A 27,943-nucleotide genomic window follows, 5' to 3' on the forward strand; every position below is an offset into this window, starting at 1 on the left:
AGACTTACAGCTCCCTTTCCTTTCAAACAAATTACTCTCAGGGAATTTGTTAGTCTTCCATTTGATTTCCCTCATTGCGTCGCTAAACTATATCTTAATTTAGTAACTGCACTGTTCTTTGTACACATAATCTTTCATTAGCTCAGATCAAAAGCATGTTCACTTATCACTTCATCCTTCATGACGGAGGATGAGTTTGAATGATACCTGAAGAAATGCACACAACAAAACCGCTTAAAACCACTTCTCATAGACACTGATGTAACCTGGAGTTACATTCTAACTAAACACGATGATTATTAGTATGAGCAGATGTTGCTTTGATGTAGAGAAAACCATTTTTTATGAGCTAGAATAATTCTACAGTTCCCAAATATAAGAGTACATCAATGTTTTGGGTAATATGTCCATTTAATCTAGTCTTTCATAGACTATAGTATTAAATAACTTCTTTTCTATAAATGTATGTTTCAATGATCTAAAAACTCTAAAAAATAGAACTATAATTCAAATATAAATAGAAATAATTGATTGTCTTTTGTTCACTTATGAAAGAATGGTTTAAAAAAAATGAAACTAACTAAACTATAAAACAGTCGATGTTATTTATCATCTGTGCGTGAATAGAAATCTCTGCAGCAGTTAGAGGAAGAAGTAGCTTTAAACGGTTTGCCTCCCGCGGTTACTCGACACGTCAGACCAGCAAAAGTATTTTTAGAAGTTCTTTAAATCTGTACAAATTGTTGCCCCGCTGCTGCAAATAGAATGTCAAACAACAGACATTAGGAAATAAAAATAAAAAAGTTTGCATATTTTACAAAACAATAAAAGACACATTGTGTTTCAACTCTTCCTTGAATCACTCTGAAACGTCCAGAATGCGTTTTAAAAATAAGAATTTGTTACATTACGTGCACAAAAATAATGCTCTGTGTCTTTTCCTCCTTTCTTAAGTTTTTTTCCTGTTTTCTTTTTTTTTTTTAACTTCTTGTTATATTCCTTTTTCAGTTATCAAAATAGATCAAAGCTTCTTTGAAGAAGATTCCCACCTTTGGTTGTTCAACTCTTGAGGATTGTGAGCAGAAAAGTCCAATGAAGTAAGTGTTGTCCTTTTTCTTAAAAACAAAAACAAAAACAAAACAAAAAACAGACATACACATACACGCACACACGCGCACACACACACGCGCACAACACACACACACACACACACACACACACACACACACGTTCCTTTTGTCATCCATGTTCAAGTCTGGGTGCTTGGTGATGGTATGGAGCACAGTTCTCTTCCAGCTGAATCCCGTTTGGTTGGATTCATCTCGTGCCCTCGGCCCCACCCTGCTGGGAGCTAAAAGAAACACACAACTCAGTACTTATACACCCAACCTTCTACACACACACTGCTCTTTTTCTGTCTGGTTTCTAGCACACACACACACTAACAAATCCCTTGCTGAACAGTCAAACCTTTAAAAGGTTCAATAGCCAAGGGTAACTTCTTTAGATTGGGCTTTGCAATAAAATAATAATCCATTAAGTGTGTCTAGAGTTTTAAAACCGTTTTAGTTTCTCGGCATGAACAATTTCTTGCTCAGAGATAATTCTTCACCAGCTATTCAAGGTGCATTTTCACTACTCTCTTATAATTAAGCAGCCATAGCAAGCTTGACTGGTAACAAACCTTCCCCTTTGAGCATAGTGCATTAATGTATTATCAGGTATCTAATATTAACCCACATGTTCTGCTTTTGATGCACTAACAGACACAACCTTTGACTATTTCAACTTGCTGGCAGAAAGAAAGTTTTTAATTAGCAGATTTAGCTTAAAGCTGCAATATTTTTTAAAGAATATTTGATCCACTTAGGATTAGCAGAATAAGCTGTAAACACAACACTGAGAAATGATTACTTTATAAGATTGCTTTGGTGAATATTTTATCTAATAGTTGCCCAATTCCATTCAGCAGACACAACATTAGCAAAATATCCATCTCATCCAGCTCACGTTACTACATTAGCAATGTTAACATTCATTTGGAGTTTCTGGGAACTGACGATTACAAGTCAAATATTCAGTCTCCTTTGAAAATTAATATTGGGCCTACAGCAACTCTTGAGAAAAACATCTCTCTTTGTAGATGCTGTTACCTGCTGCTGCTTGAGACCAGGCTGGTAATTAAAACCAGAAAATTAAAACAATGAGCTAAGGTAGTTACAATACTCCACAGAGCTCTGATTAACTGCAGACTCATTATTCTAGATTTGTCAGTATGCGGTTCATCATTACATTACACTTAAAACATCTGATCCATTGTTTTTATAAAAATGTTCATTAGTGCAGCTTCAATATTTCCCATTGTTTCAAATGATTTTATAATTTTGATTATCCAACAAAATAGCACATGTATGCAACACTACTCTGCATGCAAGTTCCAGATGTTTTAGCTATGCAACAGACTGCACAGCATATAAAAATGCTCCTCCTGATGTTGAACCACTTGAGCTAATCAGCAAGACAATCTGTTTTTATTGATAAATGTAACAATGATTTGGTGATGTATGTATTTCACTGTCCTACCTTAGCTTCACTTGGTGTGTTGGTACGAGTAGTTTGTGTGTTCTGTGGGATTCTCCATGGCAACCTGCTGCTGTTGACCGCCATTCTCCTGAAAAAAAAAAGACGAGTGTTTATGCAGAGAATACTCTTCTAGATATTTCATGATAATGTGTCAGTTAAACAGATTTTCTTAAATATACAAAGAAGACAGCCTGTATTTTCCCACTGCCCTCCCAATCAAACATTTGTATGGTATTTATCTGTTACTAACAAGCCAGTGCGTGCTGTTGGACGTATTTACTAAGAAGCAAGCTTAACATTTACCATTTTTACCTAATTCAAGGAGTGGCTGAAGTTTTCCACAGAGAATGAGCATTCAGCCTCTTTCTCTCCCTCCAACTTTACCTCATCCATCCAATCACTGCCTGAGGACCTGACTTACTACCGAGCCTCTTTCCATTCATAAAGCTGCCCTTTTTTTCCCATTCACTGTGCTGCTCATCCCACAGACTTGAACCATCACTTAGCTCCACCTTCAAACAAATTACTCTAGACTCTGCGTAGGCCTCAGTGGTCCTCCTGCAGAGTCCTCAGCAAGGATCTGCTACAGCGCTGCAGCACACTGACTGTTGAGTCTGTGCCAAAAGTCTCAATAAAATCATTCTGCATTCAGCCATGCAATACTGGAGGAGCTAATATACACCTATACTGCATGTTTGAACAACACACTGCACTACTTGATTACCACTCTAACTAAAATAACACAAGAAAGTCATAAATATTTCTACATGTCTGAAGTAATAATGGCTATGATAAATGGTTCAAGGAGAAAGTGAGAAAGATATAAATAGTGAGGAAACAGACTACACTTTAAGATACTACCTTTCCACAACATTTTCAATGAACAACTTGCTGTGATAGCAAATAATTATAAAATACAATTATGCTTTCTTTACACCAAACAACTAAGAAAACTAAAAAAAAGTTGAAAATAGGCTAATATACAGTAGGCCTAACTTATTGGCTTATCTGGACTGTAAGAGTTGTTGGATTCACTTTTTATATAATCTAACGATCAGAATTTATCTACTAAATATTTCAATCATACCCATATGAATGTCCCTGCTAAAAACTGAAGAACTCTTGTGGTCTTCGTCAGACCACAAGAGTTTAGGGCCAATTTATCCCTGATTTTCTCATTTGATTTGCTTTTCCCTACATTTCTGCTTTTTTAACTAAAGAATTAGACATAATTTTACGTAAACCTCAGAAATGAGGTATAATTGATAATACTCTTTGATGCTTCATAAGCAGTCAAACCAGACCAGATCAGTTTTGACCTGGGAGGACAAAAAGTACACAACTGATCGGAAGACAATATGATGGTTAACACTCCAGTATCTGTGCACCCGGCCTTATGTAATCAACAACAAAAAGGATTTTAAAAGAAGAAGAAAAGAAAGGAAAAGAAAAGAAAATTTAAAAATATTTTAGTCTGTCCTGTCCAGTATCTAAGAACATAATCTTGTCTTCTCTCTATCTCAGATCAAAACCTATTTCTGGAATATGAAAAAAATATCTTGATATTATTACACTGTATTTGCAGAATAAAACAGAAATGGCCAAGGTTACTACACCTACTACTTCTATCTGACATAAAACACCAAACACAACCTCCAGTCATATAGATGCTACTTAATGAATCAGTCAGTTGGCCATTTGAATAGTCAACTCCCTCACTTTGTGCATTCACTGTGCCACTCCTTAAAATACATAAGACCAAGCCTACTAAGCCAGTTGTTGTTTTTACGCATACAGATGCATCAAGTTTTAGTAAATACGTCCCCATAAGAGTTTTCAATATCAGTCATCCACTCAATGTAAGCAGCTGAGGTTGAGGCTAGCTTCATACCTCTACTGGGACACTGGAGGGAGGCACTGGGGTGTACTGGGGGATGTAGGTCCCCTGCATAGTTGTGTTGGCCGGAATATACTGTAGGGAAGGCAGAGAGGAAAACACAAATTGTGTGTAGTACTTGACATGAATAATTAATTTTGTGAATTTTTACAATTAGCTACAGGGACACATTTTCTGTCCTACTAGAGCAGACCAGTGTATCAGTCCATAAACCTGTTAGGATTGCCTTATGCCTTATGCATTGTGTTTGTGTATGTGTGTGTGTGTGTGTGTGTGTGTGTGTGTGTTTGTGTGTGTTTATGTGTGATTGGTACTAACTGTGCCCGTGCTGCCCAGGGACAGGTGGCTTAGCTGCTGGGCGAGAGGTCCCATCATGGACGTGGGCTGGATGGACATGGCATGATCCATAGTTGGGGTAAGAACTGTACCCTGTGAATTCAAAGAAACAAACAAAAAAAAGTCACTATCACTTATAGAATTACTAAAGTATCTAAAACTGTCAATTGTGAGCCAGGAAGTTGCCTTATCAATAAAGACGACATAGACGAATAAGACAAACATGACTTAAACATATAATCCAGGACCTGCTGTGAACACTAAATTACAGAGGAGCATTCGATGGTGACACTGATTAAGTAGGAGAGGAGAGAAGAACAGCTACTCACAGCTGGCTGCATGAGGTATGACTGATGGTGCATCCAGGACGGGCTGTGTACCTGTAGACCAGGAAACACATCATCAAACTCACTTTTATAATTGATCTGCTGCTCCAACATTTTACTATTTGATGTATTTTTTTTATGTAAAGCCTCAACATAAAACTGTAAATGACTGCAGATTGATTGGTCTTCCACAGTGTCTGTTGAAGGGTAAGACTAGTGACTAGTTCAATTTTGGTCTTATTGTTAACAAATATCATGCGCAAAGCCAAACCAACAATGAACTAATCCTACTTCAAAGTACTGGGTGTGTATCCAAAGTATCATATATCATATATCTTAGCCGTAGAGCTCCATTGTTGTCCAAAAACTATTAAAACTATGTCAGTGAGCCACACTACTGCACTAGATGATACACAATAGAGTTTGGGCACAGTAGTCTGTTTAGGAATGGTTCCAAAAGCTAATAACAGCAGCCATGTTTTCAACCTCCAGTAGAGTAATAGAAGTCAAGAGGTTGTGATATATTGCACAACAAGCCAGCGAAGCACTATAAACAAATTGCTGTGATGTGCTTTTAATATTTTCTGGACAACAACAGAGGTCTGTGGCACAGAAGAACACCATGTATTAGGCTTTGGATACACCCACAATATTTGTAACTAGGATCAGTTCATTGTTGGTCTGGACCTATACGAGATGTGTTGACAACAAGAAAAATATGGAATGTCACCAGAATCTATCTCGAACTAAAATAATGTGGTGTGTGCACATTAAAAGCAACATGTACAATTTAAAAATTAAATATTGTAAAAAGACAGTATAGCACAAAGAGAAATGAATTTGAACCTGGTAGGATGAGACGGGTGAATGCATGTAGGGAGAGAGAGAAGTCTGGGCGATCACTCGGTTTGGAGCCAGACTGTAAGGTGAGGAGTAAAAGCTGCCGGACAGACAGAGCAAAGTGTGAAGACAACCTGAGGACAGCCGCACCATTTCAACAATCTCCAGCATGTCCCAAACCACATAAACAACATTTCTGTGTTCCTCCACAGCCCAGCAGAGGGCACCACTTCACCAAAGTTGAAACACTACTCTTATTTTCCTGGAGGGTTGGGACTGTTTTCAGTCTGTCGGTGCATACCACTCACCCATTTTGTAAGGCTGTGGGGTCATACGCAAGCGTCATTCCTCCCTGGGAAAACAATACATGGGATTCAGAACCAGTGAGGTCATGAAAACACTGATGCAGTCTGTACTAACACAGTCAGGGAGCACAGAGTAAGAATGATCAAATTCAAAACTTTATGAGCATACTCTTGCTTTGTTTTCCCAAAAGCAATGTAACATATCACAGTGAGAAGTTCACTTTGAGAATCGTTAGGATTTGTTTAATATTATTATTAGTTCCTTACAGTCTCTCCTTCTCTAGCCCAGGGCCGTCCATTCTGGAGGTACTTCCCCTGGTTCTGCCTCTTCTTCTGACCTCCGTCGGCAAACTTACATAATAAGGGCTCTGTGGGCACTATGAAAGCAACAGATCAAACAAGAGAGTGAATTCAATGATCATGGTGGGGGACAAAAAAGATTGAGCTTTGGCACCAACAACTACAATATCAGGTTCCTATAAAACAAAACAAACATTCCACGCACCAGGCACTCCTGGTGGAGTCTTGATGAATTTGCCATTGAAATGCTGAATTATGGCCTCACACTTCTCTGTGGACTCCATCCTGAAATACAGTCAAAGTCAAAATTTGATCCCTCTTGAGGAGTGCTGTTTACATTAGGCTTTGGAAAAGCCAGGACTGCACTCAATAACTTTTTATTTATAGCATAAACCATTCTCAAATTATTACACACCACCATAAAGTGTATTTTATTCATATTCTTTATAGATTGAATCTTAAATTATGTCAAGGTGTTGTAACCTGACCTGGCAAATCCCACACCGCGGCTGGTCCCGCTGGCATCTCGCAGAATGCGTGTGGAGATGACTTGGCCGAACGACTTGAGCATGCTCTCCAGCTCTTGCTCATCCATAGACACTGGCAGGTTGGAGATGTAGAGGTTGGTTGGGTCCTGCTCCTGTTGCTGTGTGGGAAGTGGGCATGAAAATCAATTCACCTATAGCCAGTTGAAGATGTGATAAACAGATGTATTGCATACAAAACGTTGCTCACTTTAAGGATTTATTTTGTCTTATCTTGTCTTCATATTAAAGGATAACCAAAAATGTGGGAAACACTGGTATGGGGGATGCAGACATCTAAAAGTAATGCAATATCTCTAAAATCTTTTACAACCTCACTGGAGGGTATAAACAAGTACTTCAACTTACAGGTGAAAACATGTTATTTTAACACGTTTTCAAAAGTCTTTGCGAATACATTTGCATATGCAAAGGGAAAATTTATTGTCACTTTCAAAACCTTTTTTTTTTTTTCATCAGAGATTTCTGTGCAGGCAACAGTGTGACCTGTCTTTCTATCAACACTTCACATCACTCTGGGCGTGTTAATCATATCCATGTATGCATCCAAGTATTTTTGTTTTTTTAAAGGATCCAATAGTGGTTTTAAGCAATTAGTGCCTGACCAGTTCACTGAAACCCTCCATATGCACGTGTCATGGCCTTGATGAAGGCTGTCTGTCTTTTTACATAAAAATACTCACACATGCAAATACGAGTCTGACAGAAAGGATAAAGTCACACATTTTGGTGGCATGCCATCTACTTAACAGATCTCGATAGCTGCAAGTAAATCAAAGAGGATAAACTATTCAGGCACGATTTAGAGACTTATTCTGTGCCACTCGCTTGAAAGTGAAACCTTGTGTGACTGTGCAGAAGCAGACAGGAAGTCAGGCATGAAGTTAAAGAGTTCACAGAGCAACAGGAGCCTGGCAACCAGGAGAAAAGAGGCAGGGCTAAAAAGAGAGGAAGGGAAAACACAGAGTGAGGAAGGAGGATAGAGCAGAAGGGATGGGAGAAATGACTAAGTCAAAACTCTGATATTTAGCACAGAGGGAGGGAACTGACAGGGTAGGAAGTAGTGGGAGTCTTGGGTAATTTGGGTAATGAAAGAGGAGGATGACTGAAAAAAAAGGAAAAGGGGACAGATGAGTGTTTGCAGATTAACCAGCTTTTCTCTTTCATCAAAATCTCTCTCTCTCTCTCTTTATCTGTCATTTTCTTTTTTTATTCCTTCCTGATGTTTATTGCTATTAGATAGCTCTGCAAACCACAAATAACCTTTTTCAAATGTGCGTGCTAGAAACTGTTAGATGTAAGTGATAATGTTGCAGACTACAATCAAACTGATCCGAGCATCAAACCGTAGAGGACAGCTGCCCTGTACAGGTTCAGCCACATTTGACAGGGATGTCATAGTGAGATTGTTGATCTGACAGTGTAGAATTCATAAGAATATTCATGGTAATTAAGTATGTCAACAGCTATCATAAATGGAGATGTATTTCCTAAAAGAGTGGCATCTGGTCTCAGCTGTGGAAAAGAGATAATGTATTTTCTGTGATTGTCCTCTTTCTGGGTGCGGCCATACAGCAATATGACCAATATGTAACAGAGTGGCACACTGCAGGAGGTCGTAGACCAAAACATATGGAGTTCAAGGCTCTGTGACAAAATAACAAATAGAACCTCCCTCCCTTTTCATATTCTATTTACCCTTTGCTTCAGCAAATACATAAAATATGCAATTTCACATTCAAACAAATATTGAACCTGTTGTTGGACCCAGCCCAACACATGTCACTGGGATTTGCTGAGGTGTCACAGTGCTTTTTTTTTTATCTGTGGGCCCTCGGTGAGTCTTGTCTGTTGAGGTGTGTCTCTGTGTGTTTGGTGGATATGCCTGTTTGTGTGTCGAGCGGCGCATGTCAGCTGACGTCTGAGTTTGAACAGGGAGGTGCTGGGAAGTAAGAAGGCTTCTATTTTTAACTTTGCCATTGTTCCCTTGCCCCTATGCATGCGGCTCCACTGGGCCCGCAGCCTGGAGGCTGGGGTGGCCCATTCAGGGACCAAGCATACTCTGAGGACAGTGAGTGCAAGGTGTGGTTCATTTTGTTTGTGAATAACACTCTAAAGCAGCCATGGTGAACGTGCAGCAGGTGTTACTGCACTTTAGAGTTTGATGTTAAACTGATTTCAGACTCTTGCATGTTTTTTCTGACCTGTAGTAACCCAGTGACTCGAAGCCAGCTGTGTATATTTAGGTTTTTATAGTGGTTATCAACACCTCAGCACATGTTGTCTGGGTGAGTCAAGTTTTGGTGTCCAGTTGCAGGTATTGAGATACACGGGACTGTGTGGCACTTTTACGGTGGAGGTTCAGTGAACTTAGACTCTGGGTTTAGTTGCACTGGACTGGTTCAGGTCAGCTGGCAGCGTGGATCTGTTACAGTTTTCTAGGGCCCGGGTGAGGGAGACCCTGGTGTTACATTGCAGTGGGACTGTTTGGGTGCAGGACAGTGGGGAGGAGGCAGGGACACTGGGGTGGAGTGTATTAAGTGCTGGTGTCAGCCCCAGGCCTGAGCCCAGACGATGGACAATGCCAGCCCATTGTGCCTGTCCCATTGACAGTGGGTGTAGTGGCAGCCTCCCCTGGGTTCCCTCAATGAGGAGCCTGAGAGCCAGAGGGATCAGCTTAATGGGCCGACAAGAGTTGCTTTGACTGCAGACACTTGGACAAAGGCCTCAGAACAAGCACTACAACAGGTTAGCAATATACACAAGCACAGAGATGAGGGTGTAAGAGGAAAGGAGAGTGAAGGCAGTGACAAGGGCAATGAAGAAAGAGGAAACTAAATGAACAGAGCAAATTGGGCAGTGGAAAAAAAAACTGATTAAAAAAGGTGGTCTGGTCTGCATTAAGTCTGATTTTATCTTCACTGCCCATCACTGGTACAGGTTCACCCAATGCAAAAGCGGGGCACACACCTCCTGATAAAGCAGAGTTTATCTAGCAGCCAGCAACAATATGTAACAATTTACCTTTAACATGACAGAGAGGGTGAGCGTGTGCTTGTACATAAAGGGATTACACTCTTGGTGGTTAAAGTTTACCAGATGGCTCTTTGAAGATCAATACATTTTGGACCAGCCAGACAAGACTGGATCAGGTCAAACCTAACAGTGACTGGTAGATTTGGGAGTGAGAAAACAGGTAATTGAAAAACAGCGCTGATGAAAAGTTCTTCTTACTTTGGCCATCTGAGCTTGGACCCCAGTGGACTTCAGAGCGGTAACAGCTTTCTGTGCTGCTGCTGGACTGTCAAAGTCCACAAAGCCATAACCTGTAAAATAGACAAATGAATATTAAAATTGCTGCAATATTATTTTAAAGTGAAATTATTGACTTTCTTGGTAAGAATTAGATAAAGATATCAATACCACTCTCGTATCTTTCTGTTAAATATGAATCTAAAGCAGGGTTAGCTTAGCTTAGCATAAGGACTGAAAGCAGGGGGAACAGCTAGCCTGACTCTGTTCAGAGGTTTCTATATGGATTAAACAAAGATATATCATGTTAATTAGTGAACTTTAGCTTAGCTAATCTAACTGTCTCCTGGCTGTAGCTTCATAGTTAGCATTCAGACATGAGACAGACATCAATCTTCTCATCAAACTCTTAGCAAGAAAGTGAATAGGCAAATTTCCCAAAATGCGGACCCATTCCTTAAAACAATATGGCTAGCTTGTTGGGTTGACTTTGTACTACATTGTACATTGTAAATAACTTTAGCATGAAGTCAAGGGGTTCAATCGTTTTGGACAATAACAGAGGTCTATAGCACAGAGGAATAAGATGTATCAGGCTTTGGATACTAACAGTACTTGTAAATAGGATAAGCTCATTGTTACTTTGGCTCTGCACATGAGATTTGTTGACAATAAGTAAAATATGGAAACATGCCAGTCTTTTAATTGTAATACAGTCAAAACCCATAGAAGTGAAAGCAACAGTCATGAAAAATCATGATGCCAACTTACAACTTACCTTTACATTTGTTGGTGGTTTTATCCAAGATGGCCTTGGTTGACACAATCTTGCCATACCTTCGAGGATAGACAGGAGGAAAATAAACAGGATCAATGACAGGTGAGGTGACTAGAGGGCAACAACAGGAATCTGCTCCTACCACATGCATACCAACCCTGCACTGCACTTCCTCAGGCTGCATGACTACAGGTGTAAACATGAATACATTCTCCTTTAGTTGTGTCTTTTTAATGTAATTTGAAGTGTCACAGAAAACTCTGTCTGCCTCCACCCATCTGTCTTTGTCTGCTAGTGCAGGTTGTTGTACAGTAACTCTGTTCCCTGGCGTTGTTTTCGACAGACAGGAGACAGCACCCCAGGGCCAAAAACAATTTGTTCTAAACCTGTCTTTACCTCACACACACACAGACACGCACACGCGCACACACACACACACCTCCCTCGCTCTCGAGTATTTTTGTCTCAAATAAAGCTTGAAAGTGTTGTCACCAGGTATGTCTAACAAGCAAACAGAAATAAGGGATTCAAGGGAACTTAACTGTGAACTTGATCATTTTCACTACACACAAAAGAGGTTGTATGGTGTATGAAATAAACGCTAGTGTATTTCACTCTGCAGTCATCAATAGAAAAACAAAACAAAGGTCCAAATAATAAATACTATAAAGAGGAGAATCAATGAATGCATTAATGCAGTACCGCTAAACATTTAAAGCATGAAAATCACCTTAAAAGCAGTAAATGAGAAGTGTTACATAAGATGTGGAGACTAATGGAATGCAGTGTTATAAGACAGTGCATCAGCGCTACAGTATAATAGACCTGCCCTTGTCTGGTGGATTTAGCCAGTGAGGGAGGCTGGTGTTGCTCTGTTTGGGCGACATGGCGTCTGGGCGGAATGTAACCTGATGCTTCACCCCTCCGGTTCGCCTTCCTTCCCACCACGTCCCTCTCCCTCTCCCTGTTTTTCCACCCTCACATTGCAACTCGCCGCTGGGTCCCACACTCCCGCCCTGTTTCAGTGGACATTTTCTCTCCGATGTATTAGATCTGACTGGACGGTCAAAACGGTGTCACTACTGATACCACGAGCTGTATTCGTGCCACAGTGTGGTTTGGTTTGTGTACATACACATTCAGACCATGAATCTTTTGATTTTCAATTTACATATGACTAAGGTTTAACTCCCCCTACTTCAACTACAGTATTCCTTAAATTCAACTCATTTTATACAGCTAAAATATATAGCAGGACATCCTGATCTTGATTATACTGAGCTACAGAGACTTACAAAATGGATTGATGACATGAAGAGTAGATACACTATAAAGGAAAAGTTCCTCATTGCAGGCATTAATAATTCATCATCCATTGCCAAATAGCCAGCTGACCTTTGCGTGGGCCTGTTTATAGTTTTCCCACTGTCACTGACAGCTGCAAGGCGATCATTATGCATGAATATATATACACAAGCTTAATATAATTTAACCCCTTCAAGTCTAACTGCAATTTCAGGGTTTTTTGAGCCATTTCTCTGAGTACAGATATGGAGGCAATTTCAAAATCAATGAGACATTCAAAGTTTACTGTATATTACTGTTCAGTACAACTGTGGAAAATACCTATAATTATCTCATGTTTGAAATTTGACTAAAAGACTAATGATAGAAACATTTCAGAACACATAGAACACATGCTGTCACATTTTTCATACATTAAATCTTTGAATATGTGTGAAATGCTTGAATGATTAAAAATATCACTAGTTGACAGGCCTTTACTAGGATTACATTTCTGTAACCGTCACTCTTGTGAGTTTCCTGCTGCCTCCAATTTTACTTATCGCTTTGAGTTTTCACTAGAAGCATGACAAAGAAAAACAAAAGCTGTTATGCCTAAAAGAGACGCCTAGTGAGTTCATAGGTCAGAAAGCGGTGACTGCATGACCCTCTGCTTACCTCAGCCCCTACTGCTGCAGAATAGCAGCCCACAAGTCTGCAGAGGTCACTGGGACTTAAAAGTCAGCTATGACCCATATATGGCCGTCTGACATTCTTTCCCAGCAGGCTATGCTCTCTCGTCTTTTCCCACTCATTTAAGTTTCCCCATCAAGAGCTGAACCTCCCACCCGCCTCTGAATCCTCCGTCCTCTTTTTACCACTCCACAATGACTTCTCTGTCAGTCTCCTGCTTTTACTCTCAAGTCCCTGTGTTTCACATGCCGAAGATTTTGGATTTGCTTTGACAATGAATTGTGTGTGCAGCAACACTCTTATATTAACAGGATCAGCAGATAAGAGCTACATTTTTGTTCTGTGGATTTGATGTCTCAACAGTTCCCTATTTCGTGTTAGAAGGGGTTAAGAAAGAGAATCAAACTCATATAACTGAGGGAGGGGCTGTGGTGTCAGTGTATGATCAGGTCCGGTTCAGCCAATGCTTGCTCAAGGAGGCTTGTTGTTACTGTGAATGACCCGTGGAAATGAAAAATGCGTGACTCAAGCGTTTGTTCACAAACCACTTATGTGACATAGGAGCGTATCCCTGACCTGCAGCAGCCAAAACCAGTTTGGATGCTTCATTACAGGGTTTTATCTATGTGTCTCTGTATGTGTGTGTGTGTGTGTGTGTGTGTGTGTCTCTGTCTGTGTCTGTGTGTGTGTGTGTGTGTGTCAATAAAGCCGACATACTGTAGAGGCTAGGCTGTCTGTCTAGGGGAGTATAGTTCACTGCCGTTGAGCCAATCCAGCCTCACAGAAAGTGGAAGGTTAGATCAGGACATGAGGAGGCAATATGCTGAACCCTTCTCTGGCCCCTTCCCTCCTTTTTCACCCTTGTCTTGTCTGTTTTCCCGGCTTTCTCCCTCCTTCCTCTATTTCCCTCTGAGGCTCTACCGTTTGGCTGACAATTTCTCTTGTCCCTGTGATTGTCAAGATTTAATCAAGCTGACTTTAGTTGTGGTAATTCAGCATCTTTACTCACAAACTACTTTTCCTTCCTTCCTGCCTAAATAGCTCTTTTATGAACATCAAATTATGGCCTTAAACAATTTAATTTCATGTGTCCGACAGATGAAGAGCATAGCTCCAGAAAGCAGATGTTATCTGCTCACAAGAAGACGTTAGTCTCTACATGACTCTTTCTCCAATTTAGCATCAAAGATAACTATCTAAAGACAACTTGTTCCAGTGAACATGGACTGGAATGTGCTGCCAGCTACAGACAGACTATAGTTTGAATCAACATAAAGGGATCAAAGAAAATGGTGAGACCACTACTTTTGTCCATATGATCCAGTCAACACTTAAAGCGACTCTTACCTTTCTTGCATTACACACAGCACTTTGAAAAAACTTGACCTATGTCTGTTGATCATGGATGTATTATAATGCTGTGGATCCACAACAGACTCTCTTCCGGGTGGGGGTGCACACGCGATTACGTAATGCGGAAGGGGAAAACAGGCAGGTCGCTCATCAGTTTTCACAGAACCATATGAGAATGGAATAATGATGAGTTTTTATGCCTGGTGGATCTCTCTTTTTTTTTTAGAATGCCATTACCTTATTAATAGCATTTTAACCTACACAAAAAAATGTGTAAAAATGTAACAAAGGTAAGGGTCAATTTAATATACAACCAAACTGTGACAATCTTGACACAAACAAATGACTTTGACAAATTTATAAAATGCAAACTGTACCAGAACCAGCTGTCAAACATGATATAACCACATCTCTCATCTGAAGCTGAAATATGTCAAAAGTTCCAAAACAGCTCTTAGACATGTCTTTACCGTTGCTTTTGATCTGCTAAATAATATTTTACCCTTAGATTAATTAAAGCATATCTTACACATTATCAAAACATTGATTCATGAGGTTTGCTATCTTCATGAGCTGAGGAAAAGTTAAACATTGATCCATGTTTATTCACCACCACTCTCCAGAAGGCAATTCATTTAGTTTAGCATATAGCTGACATTAGCAAAAGACAGGATGCAAGAGAAAGCATAGCCTTGCACTCTGCTGAACTATTTCTTAACTCCTCCTGACTGTTGTTCCCAAGAAAAAGTTACAGCACAGAACTCCCCCACAAATTGTCATTTAGACATTTATGTACGCGTGAAGGTTAAACCAATGAGACATAACAAGTTAACCACTAACATTTTAATTGAGTTATTGGTTGGTGTATTTTTTTTTAAACTTTGAACAGTGTCAGGCTAGTTGTTTCCTCTAGCTCCTAGTCTTTATGCTAAGCTAAGCTAATCATCTCCTAGCTCTAGTTCCATACTGAACAGACAATATGAAAGCAAATAGGCGTGTTTCACAAACTTTTGACTAATTCCTTAAAAACGTAATAATTAAACCTGTCTATAGTAATGTAACATTATTTTATATTTCCCCTCGCTGTACTGCTCCCACAAAGAAATCTTTGATTAAAGTTTTGAATCAGTTGGGTTTTTTAAGTGTCACAAATCACTCACGGTTGGCAGAGTTTGACCAGGTCTTGGTCTGTGGTCCCCGGATGAAGGCCGCGGATATACAGATTAGTTTTACTCAGCTGTTCTCCTCCCACGCCGCTGCTGTTGCTGCTACTGTTAGTGTTGGGACTGGGGGGCGCCATCTGTTGGCCGGAGGACACATAGGCCTGCTGCGATAAGAAAGAAACACCAGAATTAGTTTAGTTTTGTGTGTGGAGGCTTATCAGAAGTCTTTTCTTAAATACATGAGTACCACAACTAGTACTCTCAAACAATCGCATACACTAGACAAGTAAAGTGATATTGGTTATTACTCAGAGTGTGAAGAACTCAAACGAATATTCAGAGAGGTTGAGATAGTAATCCTGCATGAGGCAGATGATTATGTAGGGGCTGCGAAAAATGATATCATAAGGCCCTCATGTCAACACTCACCAATACTGCTTTCTGAGGGGAATGTGGGGCCTCTTGGCTGCCTACTCCATGTAGGGAAAAGGGGCCTCTTAGGCTTTCTCCATTTTGGGTAACTTCATTTTTACTTTTGGAACCACAAAAAATATCTTGCGGTGCATACCAAAACCAAAGGATGGAAGAACTAAGACCAACATTTAGTTAGTCTGATGAAGCGGGATTAAATGATAGTCTGTTTTACACCATAACTCTTTCTCTAATTTTACTTCTACTAATGAAAGCAGGTATTTTATAAGTTAATGGCTGCCATGTGTTCAAGTTTACACTTCTATCTGTCCTAAACTTGCTAAAGCCTCAGGTTCAACACTGTCTGTCTGACTTTTCTATCTCAAAATGTGTTTAACAGTTAACAACACCCTGAAACAAAAACAGGATTCAGTTCAGTCCACATGACATGCAAGGTCCAGTTTGTCAAAACAAAGCAGAAACAAGGACAATTCAAAGAGGTAAATAGCAACAGCACACCAGGAATTCATTACTAGATGAAAATTTATGGTAACATTCTCATGTTGTGACCATCTGTAATGACCTGATGTTTACCTGCTGCTGCTAACCATAACTCTTCCAACACAACTGAACCTCCTTTTCATTTCTTCTTTGCGTTGTTTTGTTCCACCAGTCTACCAGGACTGAGCGCCAGTGAACACTAGTTATAAACTACGGCTGCTGACCAGTCGATGACTCACCTCCGCTGTCATGCAACAGCCAATGCATCATTTCATCTCACTATGAGATTGTGGTTCTCCTCAGAGAAATCAGACAAGAGGTTGTGCAACCGTGCAGAGAAATATACTTTATTGGGATAAACGTGGTACCATTATCACTTTACCTGTCAAAAAAAAAATACTTCTCTCTCCAGGAATAGATCTACTGGCTTTTTTCCAAATAAGACAGAGGCAATAAATAGTAACACTTGAGCATAGACTCTCGCCAAACCTGGCAAATGTTGTGCGTGTTTGCTGTATCACATTTGTTTAGCAGCCAAATGTTTTAATTCAACATTGCATGTGAAGGAATAAGAACAAATATGTTCTCTGACTGCACTCTGCCTCGCAGCAGGATGCTGTGAGGCTGGAGCGTCTCATTTGGGAGACCAACTGGACAGAAGCGACAGGAGGACAATGGGTTAATTCAAGGAGAGAGGAAAGGGTCACTGATCAGACTGGCGGTGTTTAGGAAAAGCCCAGCAGGAAGACACAGTCACACCAGGCCCACCAGCAATATCAACCAATCCTGCTAATTAGACACCATCCATAAGGCACAGTGCCCCTCTAAGGCAGCCCCTCTGACCTCTATTGTGCCAGCAGCAGCATGGCAGCCGCTTCAACAACAACAGACTAATTTCTCTGAGGATAATCCTCTCTCTCCCTCTGCTGCTGAAGTAACCTGAACAGTTTACAATCGTTTGTTCAAGTTAGACAACATGAAGACCTGCTCAAAGTAAAACAAAGAAAAGAGGTGTATGTGTGGTCTTTTCTGTCATCTCTTTTATCACATGGACATTTACACAAGATGTACACAACAGGATGTAAACACAGACTAGACTATCACACATATTCATGAATTTTCAGGCATTTTCATGGTGATATTTGGAAAATATTGTATACTATAATTTGGAAATAAATCAAAGTTGATTTTCTCATATAAGAAAATCATTTTTAAACTAAGCAATGTGAACATACATGCTTACAAGGTTTTCCTCAAAATATAAAAAAGTTCTTACTAAAATAAGTTAAACACAACAAAACTTTGCACAAAAGGCTTCTCAAAGGAAGTATGTGTTGTAGAGCCGATGAAGTTTGTTCATTTTGTTCATTTTTGTAAGCCCACAAACTCTTTAGGATCTGCAAACATAGAGTGTGGCTGTTAAATACAGCACAAGCCTGCTTGAGGGACTGTATCTGACAGTGGCATTTGTGATGAATACGTCTTTGGAGGTAGCTAATTTGTGAATGAAAGAATATGACAGCAGAGACCTCATTCATACACTCTTTACTAGAGTACCAAGTCCCAGTCCAGCTCCAGACACACACACACACACACACACACACAATACTAATGTGGCCATCTCTTTTCTAAAAATCTTTAAGCGCTGCAGAGGACCTGCGTTGAAACTTTATTATGAAATGGAAACTTAAACTCTTTGAAATTGAAAAGTTCTCACTAAGTAATCTTAGCTAATACCATGTAACCTGTCATAGCGATCACAGAAATCTAACCTGGTGCTGGTGCTGAAAGCCAGCCACGTGATGATGTCACCGCATACGCCAGTTACGTTTGCTGCTTTCCCATAAAGACTCGTGCCAACTCTGAAGCAACAACAACAACAACAATGGCAGACTAGCGTTTGTACAGCTGTTGCTCCTGGCTCGCAACCACACGGCAGATACAACGTATTTGTGCTTCTCGACAGGATGGAGATGGTTGTTAGCCTTTGTTGTTAGCCGGCAGAGCACAGCTAACTCACAACGCATGAATTTCACCATCAGTCAAATGTTGAAGGGATAATTCACTCCTTATCTATTCACCACTATGCGGTCTTGTTTGTTGTGGTTGGTCTCAATAACCCCGCCCCCTGCCCCCTAATGTAAGCGGTTCTTTCTTCTAGTCCAGCAAAGAACTCGTGCCACTCTGGAACCAGTTTTTCTGGCCCGGAGCCAGTTCTTTGTCTGTGTGAACAGGAAAACCGGTTCCAAATTAAGCACTGGCCCCGAACCAGCACTGGAACTGCTTTGGTGTGAAAGGGGTATATATGGTTCAGTTTACACTCAGTCTGACTCCTTTCTCCTGAAGTCCACTCTCCTCAAACGTTATTGAATATTACAAGCTGATGACATTTTATAACCTTTCTTTCACAGCACTGGAGTAGGTTTAAAGTGCAAGGGACATATCAAAGAAATTATAAACCTCCCGAAAACTGAAATAAGTGAAGTGAAAGTACGAAAACTTAAAATGGCATCTGCTGCCCTACTGGTGTGTGATTACTTTTCTTAGGATTTAGTTAGAATATAGTTGGTCATATATTCATTCAAAAGTCCCAAACTACATTTAAAATTATAAGACAGGGAGACAGGCAGCAAACCCTCACATTTAGAAGTTGCTCAAAAAAGAGAAAGTTTGATAAATATATTTGTAAGTAATTATGAAAACTGTAGATTAATTTCCACTTGATTGAATAATCCATTACTAATCTTTCTAGCACTAATCCAGTCCTTTGTTCCTATTTAACAGGTGAGTTCACCATCTAATTAAAGATTCAGTCCCCTCAGCAGGTATCAGATGGGCTCAATAGTCCTCCAGGCTGATTACAAGCAGTTCCATTCAAATGTTCTCAAAATATGTGTATTCACTAAAATATAAATAATGCTATTGCTTTTATAGTTTAATGACTGATTAATGTCGATTAAGGATTTTATAACAAGCATTACAGTTAAGTTATTTGCAACCACTGATGTAACCCTGAAAGCATTTGAAACCTGAACCTCAAGAAACAACATATGCTTTTTAGTGACAACACGGGAGGAGTTACTCTCTCTAATTGTTTCACGCTATAAATTAAAATGTAGTAAAACAGTGGGGTCAAAAACATCGCACGTAGAGTTGAACTTTTTAAAGGTTATGGTAGATCAAAAATAATGAACTATTCAGTTCAGATGCCCACATTTCTCAAAGGCTCAAAAATATCCGAGGATATTTTTAAGACAGAGCTAAAGATAAAAATCACAAACATTTCTATAAATAAAACCATTTCCGATGTCTGTTGTTAGTACTCACCACTGACTTTAATCTCTCAAAATATTAAAAATCTCCATTTTATGCATGTGTTGACACGAAAACAACCTCTCAGGAGTGATTCTAGGATGGTTAACGTTGGCTACTGTAGTGAAAGTCCATCTGCTTCTACCCTCTTTTTAGTGTCACTCCACCTTTGTTTTTATCTCGGTCTCTCCCTGTGGGGCTTCTTGCATCGACCCCAGTTTGACCTGTAGAATTCCATGGATTTCCTGGCTGTTGGGGGGTCTCTACCCGCTTTCCCATGTCCTGGCTGCTTGCTCCCTACTGGAGCACTTGTCTTTTCCTCAGGCAGGAAAGAGCCATGACTGTGCGACCAGCTGACCAACTTACATACTAAAGCTCAGATTTATAGCCTGGCTGAATGAGAACGCAGCTTCCAGCTTGTGTAGAATTACTCTGTGAAGCTGCCGCTTTGCCCCCCCTACACTCTAGAACCAACAAGGAAATTGACACATGTGAAACTAGATTTGTTATGAAAAATCCCCACTTCTAAACAATGATTGCACATTATTTGATCCCAAACCACATCATTTCCTGTTTGCCACATTGCGAAAAAAAAGTGTTAAATACTAACTCATGTATCATACTACATCTGACTCAATCACATCTCATCGACAGTGTCATGTAGAGAAAATGAACGTAATAGTTGTAAGATGAGTTAGACGTTCATGGAAAAATGTAAAATAGTCTTTTCATGTTAGCCAAGGGTTCAGTGAGGACTGTGACTCTAGTAAAACAGTGAGCTGCAGTATGGCGGCAGGCAGGAAATCCTCTGTGTCTGTTCCTGATCTTATCGCACTGCCATTTGAATGAGGAGCTCTGCATTCCAACCAGGTGACAGGGACACCAAACTCACGCCCAGACTAGTTCCTGAATCCTCCTTCCTCTCTGTCTCTGTCCCTCCCTTTCCTTTTGTCTTTTTATAGGCACCTATTAATCACCAAACTGTCTGTCTCTTAATGTTGCTGATCACACCTTGACGCACATGCAGACTGCAAATGCACATGCATGCTCTGCTTTCCAGCCGAGTCAGGTGGCAAGAGCTCAGGAGCTTGAAAACAGATACCTACACACACTGACCCACAGCTCAGCTAAAGATCTAACAAAATGTGAGGCTCACAGAGAGTCTGGCATCACTGCAGCACTTGGCATCAGATTTCTGACAGCTGTGCTTTCTCCAAGGACTCTGTCTCCCTCTCTACCTGTTCACCTTGGCTGGTTCATGCTTTGGCAGTGAAGTTGCGGGGGCCAATCCAAAACATCTAACACATTAAACAAAGAGATAGATAAACATATACATGGCAGAGGGCCAGAGGGACAAAGGGACTGTACAGGAGAGTTCAGTGAGGGTAGAGTCACTGCAGCGGAACAGCTGGTTAAATACACAAATTCAAATGTAGCCCATCAATTATTTGTGAATGCATTTCCTGTTGTGGATTCATTGCAAAACATGCATTTCAAGTATATGTGACAAGTGTCCGTTGCTTGTTATACACAGCAATTATCTGTGGCATCTAAAAAAGAAAAAATGTAACTAATGCAAGATTATCAAGTCTACAGGAAGTATGAGATTCAGTCACGCATATGTCGTTCATTTTGTCGCCTTTCACTGTAAATGTGAAAATTACACATACATGAATTATCTTCAATTAATAGGTTTTAAATTAGACTTTTTTCAGACCAAATAGATATGAAGGCTCAGGAAAATGCTTGGTTGTGTTTTCAAAGGACTTGATGCTACGACGAGTTATCTGACCACATCGGAAGGCAAGAGGCATATTTTGGGCTCTCCTGGAAGGCATTCATACTGTTGTGCTCAGTAGTACACAAAAAAAGTCTAGAGATATTTGTGCAAAGCATGGGTAGAGGAGGGTTTTATGGTGATGTTCAAACACACCTTTCCAATTGTTGCAGGAAGTGGCCATGAATGTCCAATTGACAGTTTGAAAAGTCACTTCGCCATGCTTACATTATTTTGAAGGGGGATGGGCTCAGTGTGTGGAGGGGGCTTGTTGTGCCACCCAGATTTGCTTCCCTCCGTGCAGTTTTCCCCAGACATTCGTTCCTCTTCCACACGAAAACAGCATTTCGGTCAAATTATGTCAAATTCCGCGACATTCCGTGTTAAAAAATAAATACCGTTTTAATCGGACAATTCTGCGATTCCGTCCGCGATTCCGTGATCGCGGCAATCACAGGACCCTACTTAATAATTTGATACTTGTAAATAATAGCTGTGTTAACTTTTACATCAATATGCACCAGGGTTGGGCAATGTTTTTTCATAGTCTGATCGTCCTATCATCACCCTGTAAGACTGCCAATACCCGATGCTATCAGGAGGCAGTCAGACATTTCTCCATTCTCTGTTTAGGGTTAGGGTTAGGGGTTAGATGAGATTCTCATGAAAATGAGAATTGCCTTGATGAACCCTTTTGTAAGACTGGTCAGGTTAGGCTAAACCATTGTTGCTAACTTATACAAACCTCCTCCACTTTAATCAGCAGATGGCAAGCAAGACACAGGAACTTGGTCTGGGTCTTAATGAGTTGTAGCATTTGACATGGAATTGCTACGTTAACAGATATTCTGCTTACTTCATACTCTCTGCTCACCGTGACACTCTCTCACTCGACAACACACTCGCTACACACACAACCTACGCACTGAGCTAACTTTTAAAAAGGAGCTACACTACTTGTATAACACTAAAGTAAGTTAGTTAAAACCGCCTTATGATCGGTGTGGGAAAACCACTCATCCATCATCCTTTCAGTCGCATATATCCATCACCACTGACTGTCAATCAGAACAAGCCTAAAATATGCCTATGTAACCTAGCCCTAACCCTACCTAATATGTTCTCAACATATTTAACCATTTATGTCAGTTTTTTTTGTTTGTTTTTTGTTCTGTTTGCTGACATATTCATGTCTTCATTTAAGGTTTTAGTCACACTTTTATTGTTTGGGTATCAGTGGGGGTTTTTTTTTCTTTCATCTCCCAGACACCTACTGGTTTCACTATGACTAAATAAAAATATACTTGTACAGACTTGAAACATGTCCTCGCACAGAACATTTTCTCAGCTTTACTGTTTGGTCACAGTAATAATATTGCTGCAGGGTACTTTAGATGCTATCAGAAACCGTTTGGAAAAATCCCCACAATGGTGAGTTCATGTACACTTAACATATGACAACTGATGACTTTTGAGATTAGGCTGTGGCTTCCTTAAATTCTCACAATCTGTAAAAAACTATCCATTCAGAAAAACATTATTATTAACAAAACTACTACCACATATTGTGATGATGAGATGGATGTGAACTTGGTCATTCTCAACTCTCATGTTTAAGTGTTGAGAGCGTTAAATGTCTATTTAAGAAGAAAAGTCCTTACTATAGATCCTGCCGTTATGGGGCCAGTATACGTCATCAAATAGCTTCAGATACCTCCACACCTTTCTGACGGTGGGTTAGAGGGGACTGTGCCCAACACATTCTTTAACTTTATGAAACTGACAATCCCACCATCACCACTTCACACTGTGATTGGCCAGCTGTGCAAAGGTGAGAAAGGGGCTCTAATGTTGAATTCATGTTGGTAAACGGGCACACAAATGTGACTGTTTCATCAACCGAACTCTACAAACTGTGCCAGCTTATTCTGATCAAGATGTTTATGCGAGACATTTTTTCTATTACGCATGTGACTCTGTGCTACAAAATGAAATCAATCTTTCCTAAACAGTTTATTTTCCTGTATGACATTGTGTAAGCTTTTTAAACTAACTTCGTCTGTTGCTTTAGATTGCAAAATGTCTACTTCTGTCATGTCTCACTCCCAGTGTTGAGGATATATTGTGAAAATCATGCTTAAAAAAGAGGATTACAAAAAGCAAGAACAAGGCAACACTGATGACGTCAGAAAACTTGAGAGTGAGATGGTGAAATCACAAATTTTAAAAAGCCACACTGCTACTATTCTGCCAAGTGAGGAAATCCCCTTTACATCCGCTCTATTAATTTAATCCTCAAGTTAGTGAATTTCTTGTGTTTATTTTTAAATCTAGTTGTGTTGTGATACAGTAGAGTGTGTGTTGGGGCATCTAGAGATTTAAATCACAGCAGGAAGTTGACATTTTGTTAAAATGGGCTCCCGCCAAGACGAGAACAAAAATCTGATTGACAAATACGAAAACAAGCCACTAAATGAGGCCCTCAGCGAGACGCATGATACCTTGAGAGGCGACAAGCCGCCTCCTGTTATTTTTCCATCCAGGAAGCTTTACACGGAAAACGACCAAATTTGATTTGAGAACATTAATTCCATTTACTTGAGGGAGGAAATGAGGTGCTGAGTCAGGAGGAGGAGCAGCAGGGTTTGGGCACAACAGAAACCAAATGCCTTTTAGTCGCCGGGCTCTATAATCACCTCACGCACACAAAGAGCTCTTTTCTCACCCCTCGACGTGTTTATTTTGTGTTCAGAGTTTTATTTTGTGTACTCAGGTATGGCAGGATGTGAGCAGGAGATAGAAAGAATGAGGGGGAGGGGGAGGTGGGAGGAGGAAATGTTAGGAATCACAACACAGGAACTTGACCTATGTGTGAACTTTTGCTCTATAAAATAGAAGAGCTTTCGACCACCAAAACCACACGAAAAAAAATCTTTCTCGCACTTGTGCTTACTTTTTAATTCCTTATAACTGAGTCATGTGTGAATAACGTTTTATCACAGTTTGTTCAGGTGGCATATTATCATAATATCCTGGAAAATTCTTTGAGTGATTTAGAAACAGATTGAGAATGCACTGTGAAATGTCAATACACCAATGGAAAACCAGCAACCAAGCTATAATTACATTTTAGGCATATGAGGATCATACTGGTATAATAACCTTCCATTCCCAGAGCACTCTCACTGCAAACAAACAAAACCAAAAGAAAAGCTTGTCGTTGAAAACCACACTGTCCTGACCATGTTCCAGTGATGTCAGAGTAATCTACAGTCATAAATTCCTCATGTTTATTGGACTTAATTATAATCAGAGGAGATACTGCTCTTTGAGACAGGGATATTGCGACAACACATTAAATGTAATGTAATACTGTAATAAGTGGAATCTATCCTTAAACGTGGATTACACCTGGCAGTGACTAAATACCTACAAAATGGCCTGTTCAAATGTCTTCTATTGTCCTCAACAGCAAGTCTGCAACATAACATTCAGTTTATTATCACAGAAGACTAAAGAAACCAAATTCACATTTAAGAAGCTAAAACCAGAGTATTTAGTTGTTGTTTTTTTCTTTTAAAATATTCTCAAAAATGATGAAAGTTGATAATTAATTTTCTGTAAATCTACAACTTGCATTATTCATGTATTACAGATATTGTTAGAAAAGGGCAGGACCAAAATGATTAAGAATAAAACATGTATGCACTCCACTGCAAATAACTTGCTTTTTGATGTAAAGTTTAACGCTTATATTAGTCCTGGTGAGCTAAAATGGGTTGCTTCTTGTCAAATGGTCACTGCGACAAAATGAGGTTGTAAATTCTATAGCTTAAACATCTGCATCAAAATATATATATTCTGCAAAAGCAAAATATGAGCTCATTAAAACAGACTGAAAAATGTATGTGTGTGGGCGTACATGTGTGTGTGTCAAACATAATGCTGTTTTCCTCAGACAAGCAGAAGTGTTGACAAGAAATCTGAGAGGATCATGAGCAGCCAGGCGGTGCCCGGGAAAAAACAAAGACAATATGTCAATATTAATTTTCAAAAAGCTGTTTAGAGTTCAAAAGCTCAGAAGCAACAGACAGCACACTCAGGGAAAGCAAAGAGAAAAAAAAGAGCTACAGTAGAGTCTGAATCCATTAAAACAGGAAATCACAACCTATCATCAGCATGAATGAAAGATAATTTACCATCACTTATAAGCTATTATGATCCATAAAGTGAAGACACATGATACATGCAGACTCACTGATTAAATGAAAATGTTACACTTGAAGAAATAGACTCGAGTAACAAAACTGCTGATGAAAATAGGCTAATCCTCATGAAGCATTTAGTACATTTGTTATTAAAAAAAATGTTTAGCACTGAACTGATGCAACATTATTTCATGCATTTCCATAAGAGTATATTTCCCTCACATACTGGTTATAAAAGTGACAATGTCACAACAGTGAAATGTGACCACGAGAGCGCGATTCATAATTCTGGGAATGTAGTCATCATGGTCTGGTGGGATTTTTCAAGGGGTGGGGCATATTCCGCTTTCAGATGGGAAACGAGGAGAGAAAAAAAAAAAAAAGAAAAAAACTTTGCAAACTTAGGCGGCAGAGTAGACAATGAAGACCTGATTTAACACTAGATACGAGTGTCCGAAGCTCACGGACGAAAAGGCAGGATTCATTTTGCAACATGTCCCCCCTTCTAGTCTACCGTTCACCCTCCCCCCACCTCCACAAACACATCCAGCTACAGACGCGCTATCCCAACACGGTACAGTTACCCGCAAAAGTTGCTCTCCCTCCACCATTGACTTTTTCAAATGAGTGAGCAGAGCGATATCGACATCCTTACTGTAGTACACCCGCACACAAATGCCACCAAATAAAACACAGGGGCGTCCAACATGACAAGAGTAAGCCGTAGCAAATTCCCTCTCTGGACACAACACGGAGCACGGAGGCTCATTAAGCTGTATTTTCACTCCGCCAAGTCTTAAGTTAAATTCAGTACGTTTCGCTTTTCAAGGACACTGCAGCTCACTGTCACAAGCCCTTTTCTATCACGACAGACGCGGTCATGTTGCCCCGTAGGGCGAACAAATCTAAAAATAGGTGGAAAGCAAGATAGCGTTTACCTTTTTGCTGTTTCTGCTGTTATAGCCGTTGTATGGGTTGATTCCTGCCCTTGGCGGTACGGAGAGCAGCATTTTTCTCGGCGCTATGTCCGGAGCAGCGAGCACAGCCCAGGCTGCCAGCTGACGTCAGCAGCTGGGGAAGTGAGTGCCTGGAGTCCCGCTGCTTGACTGCGAGTGGTGCTGCTGCAACGACAGGACGGGCAGGGGCCCCCAGTGCTGGCCCCTGGGCTCCTTCAGGGGTCCGTCACACTAGGCTCTAGGTGGTCCGTATAGAGAAGAGGGGATTAGTTCACATTCATTCAGCACACACGGTTATTTCACTCACCCGGGGGAGGATGTGAAATAATGAATAGATGAGAAGCTCCTCAAATAAAATCAAGTTATAATGCCATGTTTTTGTGTGAGGCTCGTTGATTAACCACTTGTCTGCACTTCTTTTCAGTAGAGACACTAATTTGTTTCCTGGTCCTATGATTAGTATGCGCTTAAATAGGCCTACATCAGGATGTAGAAACCGTAATCAGTTTTATTAACGTTCTAAAATCACAACTAAAAAACTCTAGGAATTATCAAATATCTGATATAAAAATATCGGACCATATATCTATAAACTTGCTATTGAGTACGACTAACACACTCTAAAATTTGCCATTTCTGAAATTAAATGGTTTTTGTTTTGTTTGTTTTTTAACTTAATTTTAAATAAACACAGGATCTTATAACAGTTATGGAAAATTATAAACAGCTGAGCTAGAGGAGATCTTGGAAAAATTTTGCACAGCTAAGAAATTCAAACAGTAAAATTCTCCCAATTCCTTACAGTCAAAGACAACATATTAAACAAACTTTCACCCCAAAAAAAACTGTGAGAAGGCTCATGCCAGAAAGCTCCAACTGTTTTTTCTAAGCATATTTTGTGCCTTTCAGTAATACTGAAGCAATGCAGTACTATAAACAAATGTGGAAAAACTGATGACAGCGTTTGGCTTGTTATCTGTGATAGGGATATACTAAGCATATGTGTATAGCAGCTCCACCACCCTCTAACCCAACCAGAGTCTGTGTGTACCCTCTTTGCTTTTTGCCGCTGTCCTTTTCTTTGCTTGTGTAACCTTGTCTCTGTGTTTGTTTCTATTGATTG

At 40.0% G+C, this 27,943-nt stretch overlaps 1 protein-coding gene across 3 annotated transcripts; it reads right to left on the bottom strand.

Annotated features, from left to right (window-relative positions):
- Nucleotides 1–1,191: 1,191 nt before the first annotated feature.
- On the bottom strand, nt 1,192–26,927 carry LOC128354996 (RNA-binding motif, single-stranded-interacting protein 2-like). 3 transcript variants are annotated; one of them, XM_053315130.1, is made up of 14 exons: nt 26,803–26,927; nt 15,653–15,819; nt 11,163–11,221; nt 10,367–10,458; nt 7,076–7,233; nt 6,793–6,872; nt 6,555–6,664; nt 6,291–6,334; nt 5,989–6,082; nt 5,146–5,196; nt 4,799–4,909; nt 4,475–4,555; nt 2,584–2,671; nt 1,192–1,351 (listed from the first exon to the last, which is right to left on the bottom strand). In XM_053315130.1, the coding sequence occupies exons 1-13, from the start codon at nt 26,872–26,874 to the stop codon at nt 2,591–2,593; spliced, it is 1,200 nt and encodes a 399-aa protein (XP_053171105.1). In that variant the 5' UTR covers nt 26,875–26,927; the 3' UTR covers nt 1,192–1,351; nt 2,584–2,590. The 3 variants fall into 3 exon arrangements, with proteins under 3 accessions (XP_053171105.1, XP_053171107.1, XP_053171108.1); XM_053315132.1 differs by having other exon boundaries at nt 15,653–15,816; nt 26,803–26,879; XM_053315133.1 differs by lacking the exon at nt 4,475–4,555.
- Between the last annotated feature and the right edge of the window lie 1,016 nt (nt 26,928–27,943).

The sequence above is a fragment of the Scomber japonicus genome, chromosome 3 (assembly GCF_027409825.1).
Source record: "Scomber japonicus isolate fScoJap1 chromosome 3, fScoJap1.pri, whole genome shotgun sequence".
NCBI lineage: Eukaryota > Metazoa > Chordata > Actinopteri > Scombriformes > Scombridae > Scomber > Scomber japonicus.

Bases quoted from the DNA above. Each gene is read 5' to 3' on its own strand.
- LOC128354996 (XM_053315130.1), bottom strand. From the start codon at position 26,874: ATGCTGCTCTCCGTACCGCCAAGGGCAGGAATCAACCCATACAACGGC. The intron at 11,222-15,652 runs GTGAGTGATTTG...CTATCCTCGAAG, and splicing joins CTGGTCAAACTCTGCCAACC to GTATGGCAAGATTGTGTCAA. The intron at 4,910-5,145 runs GTGAGTAGCTGT...TTGAATTCACAG, and splicing joins CATACCTCATGCAGCCAGCT to GGTACAGTTCTTACCCCAAC.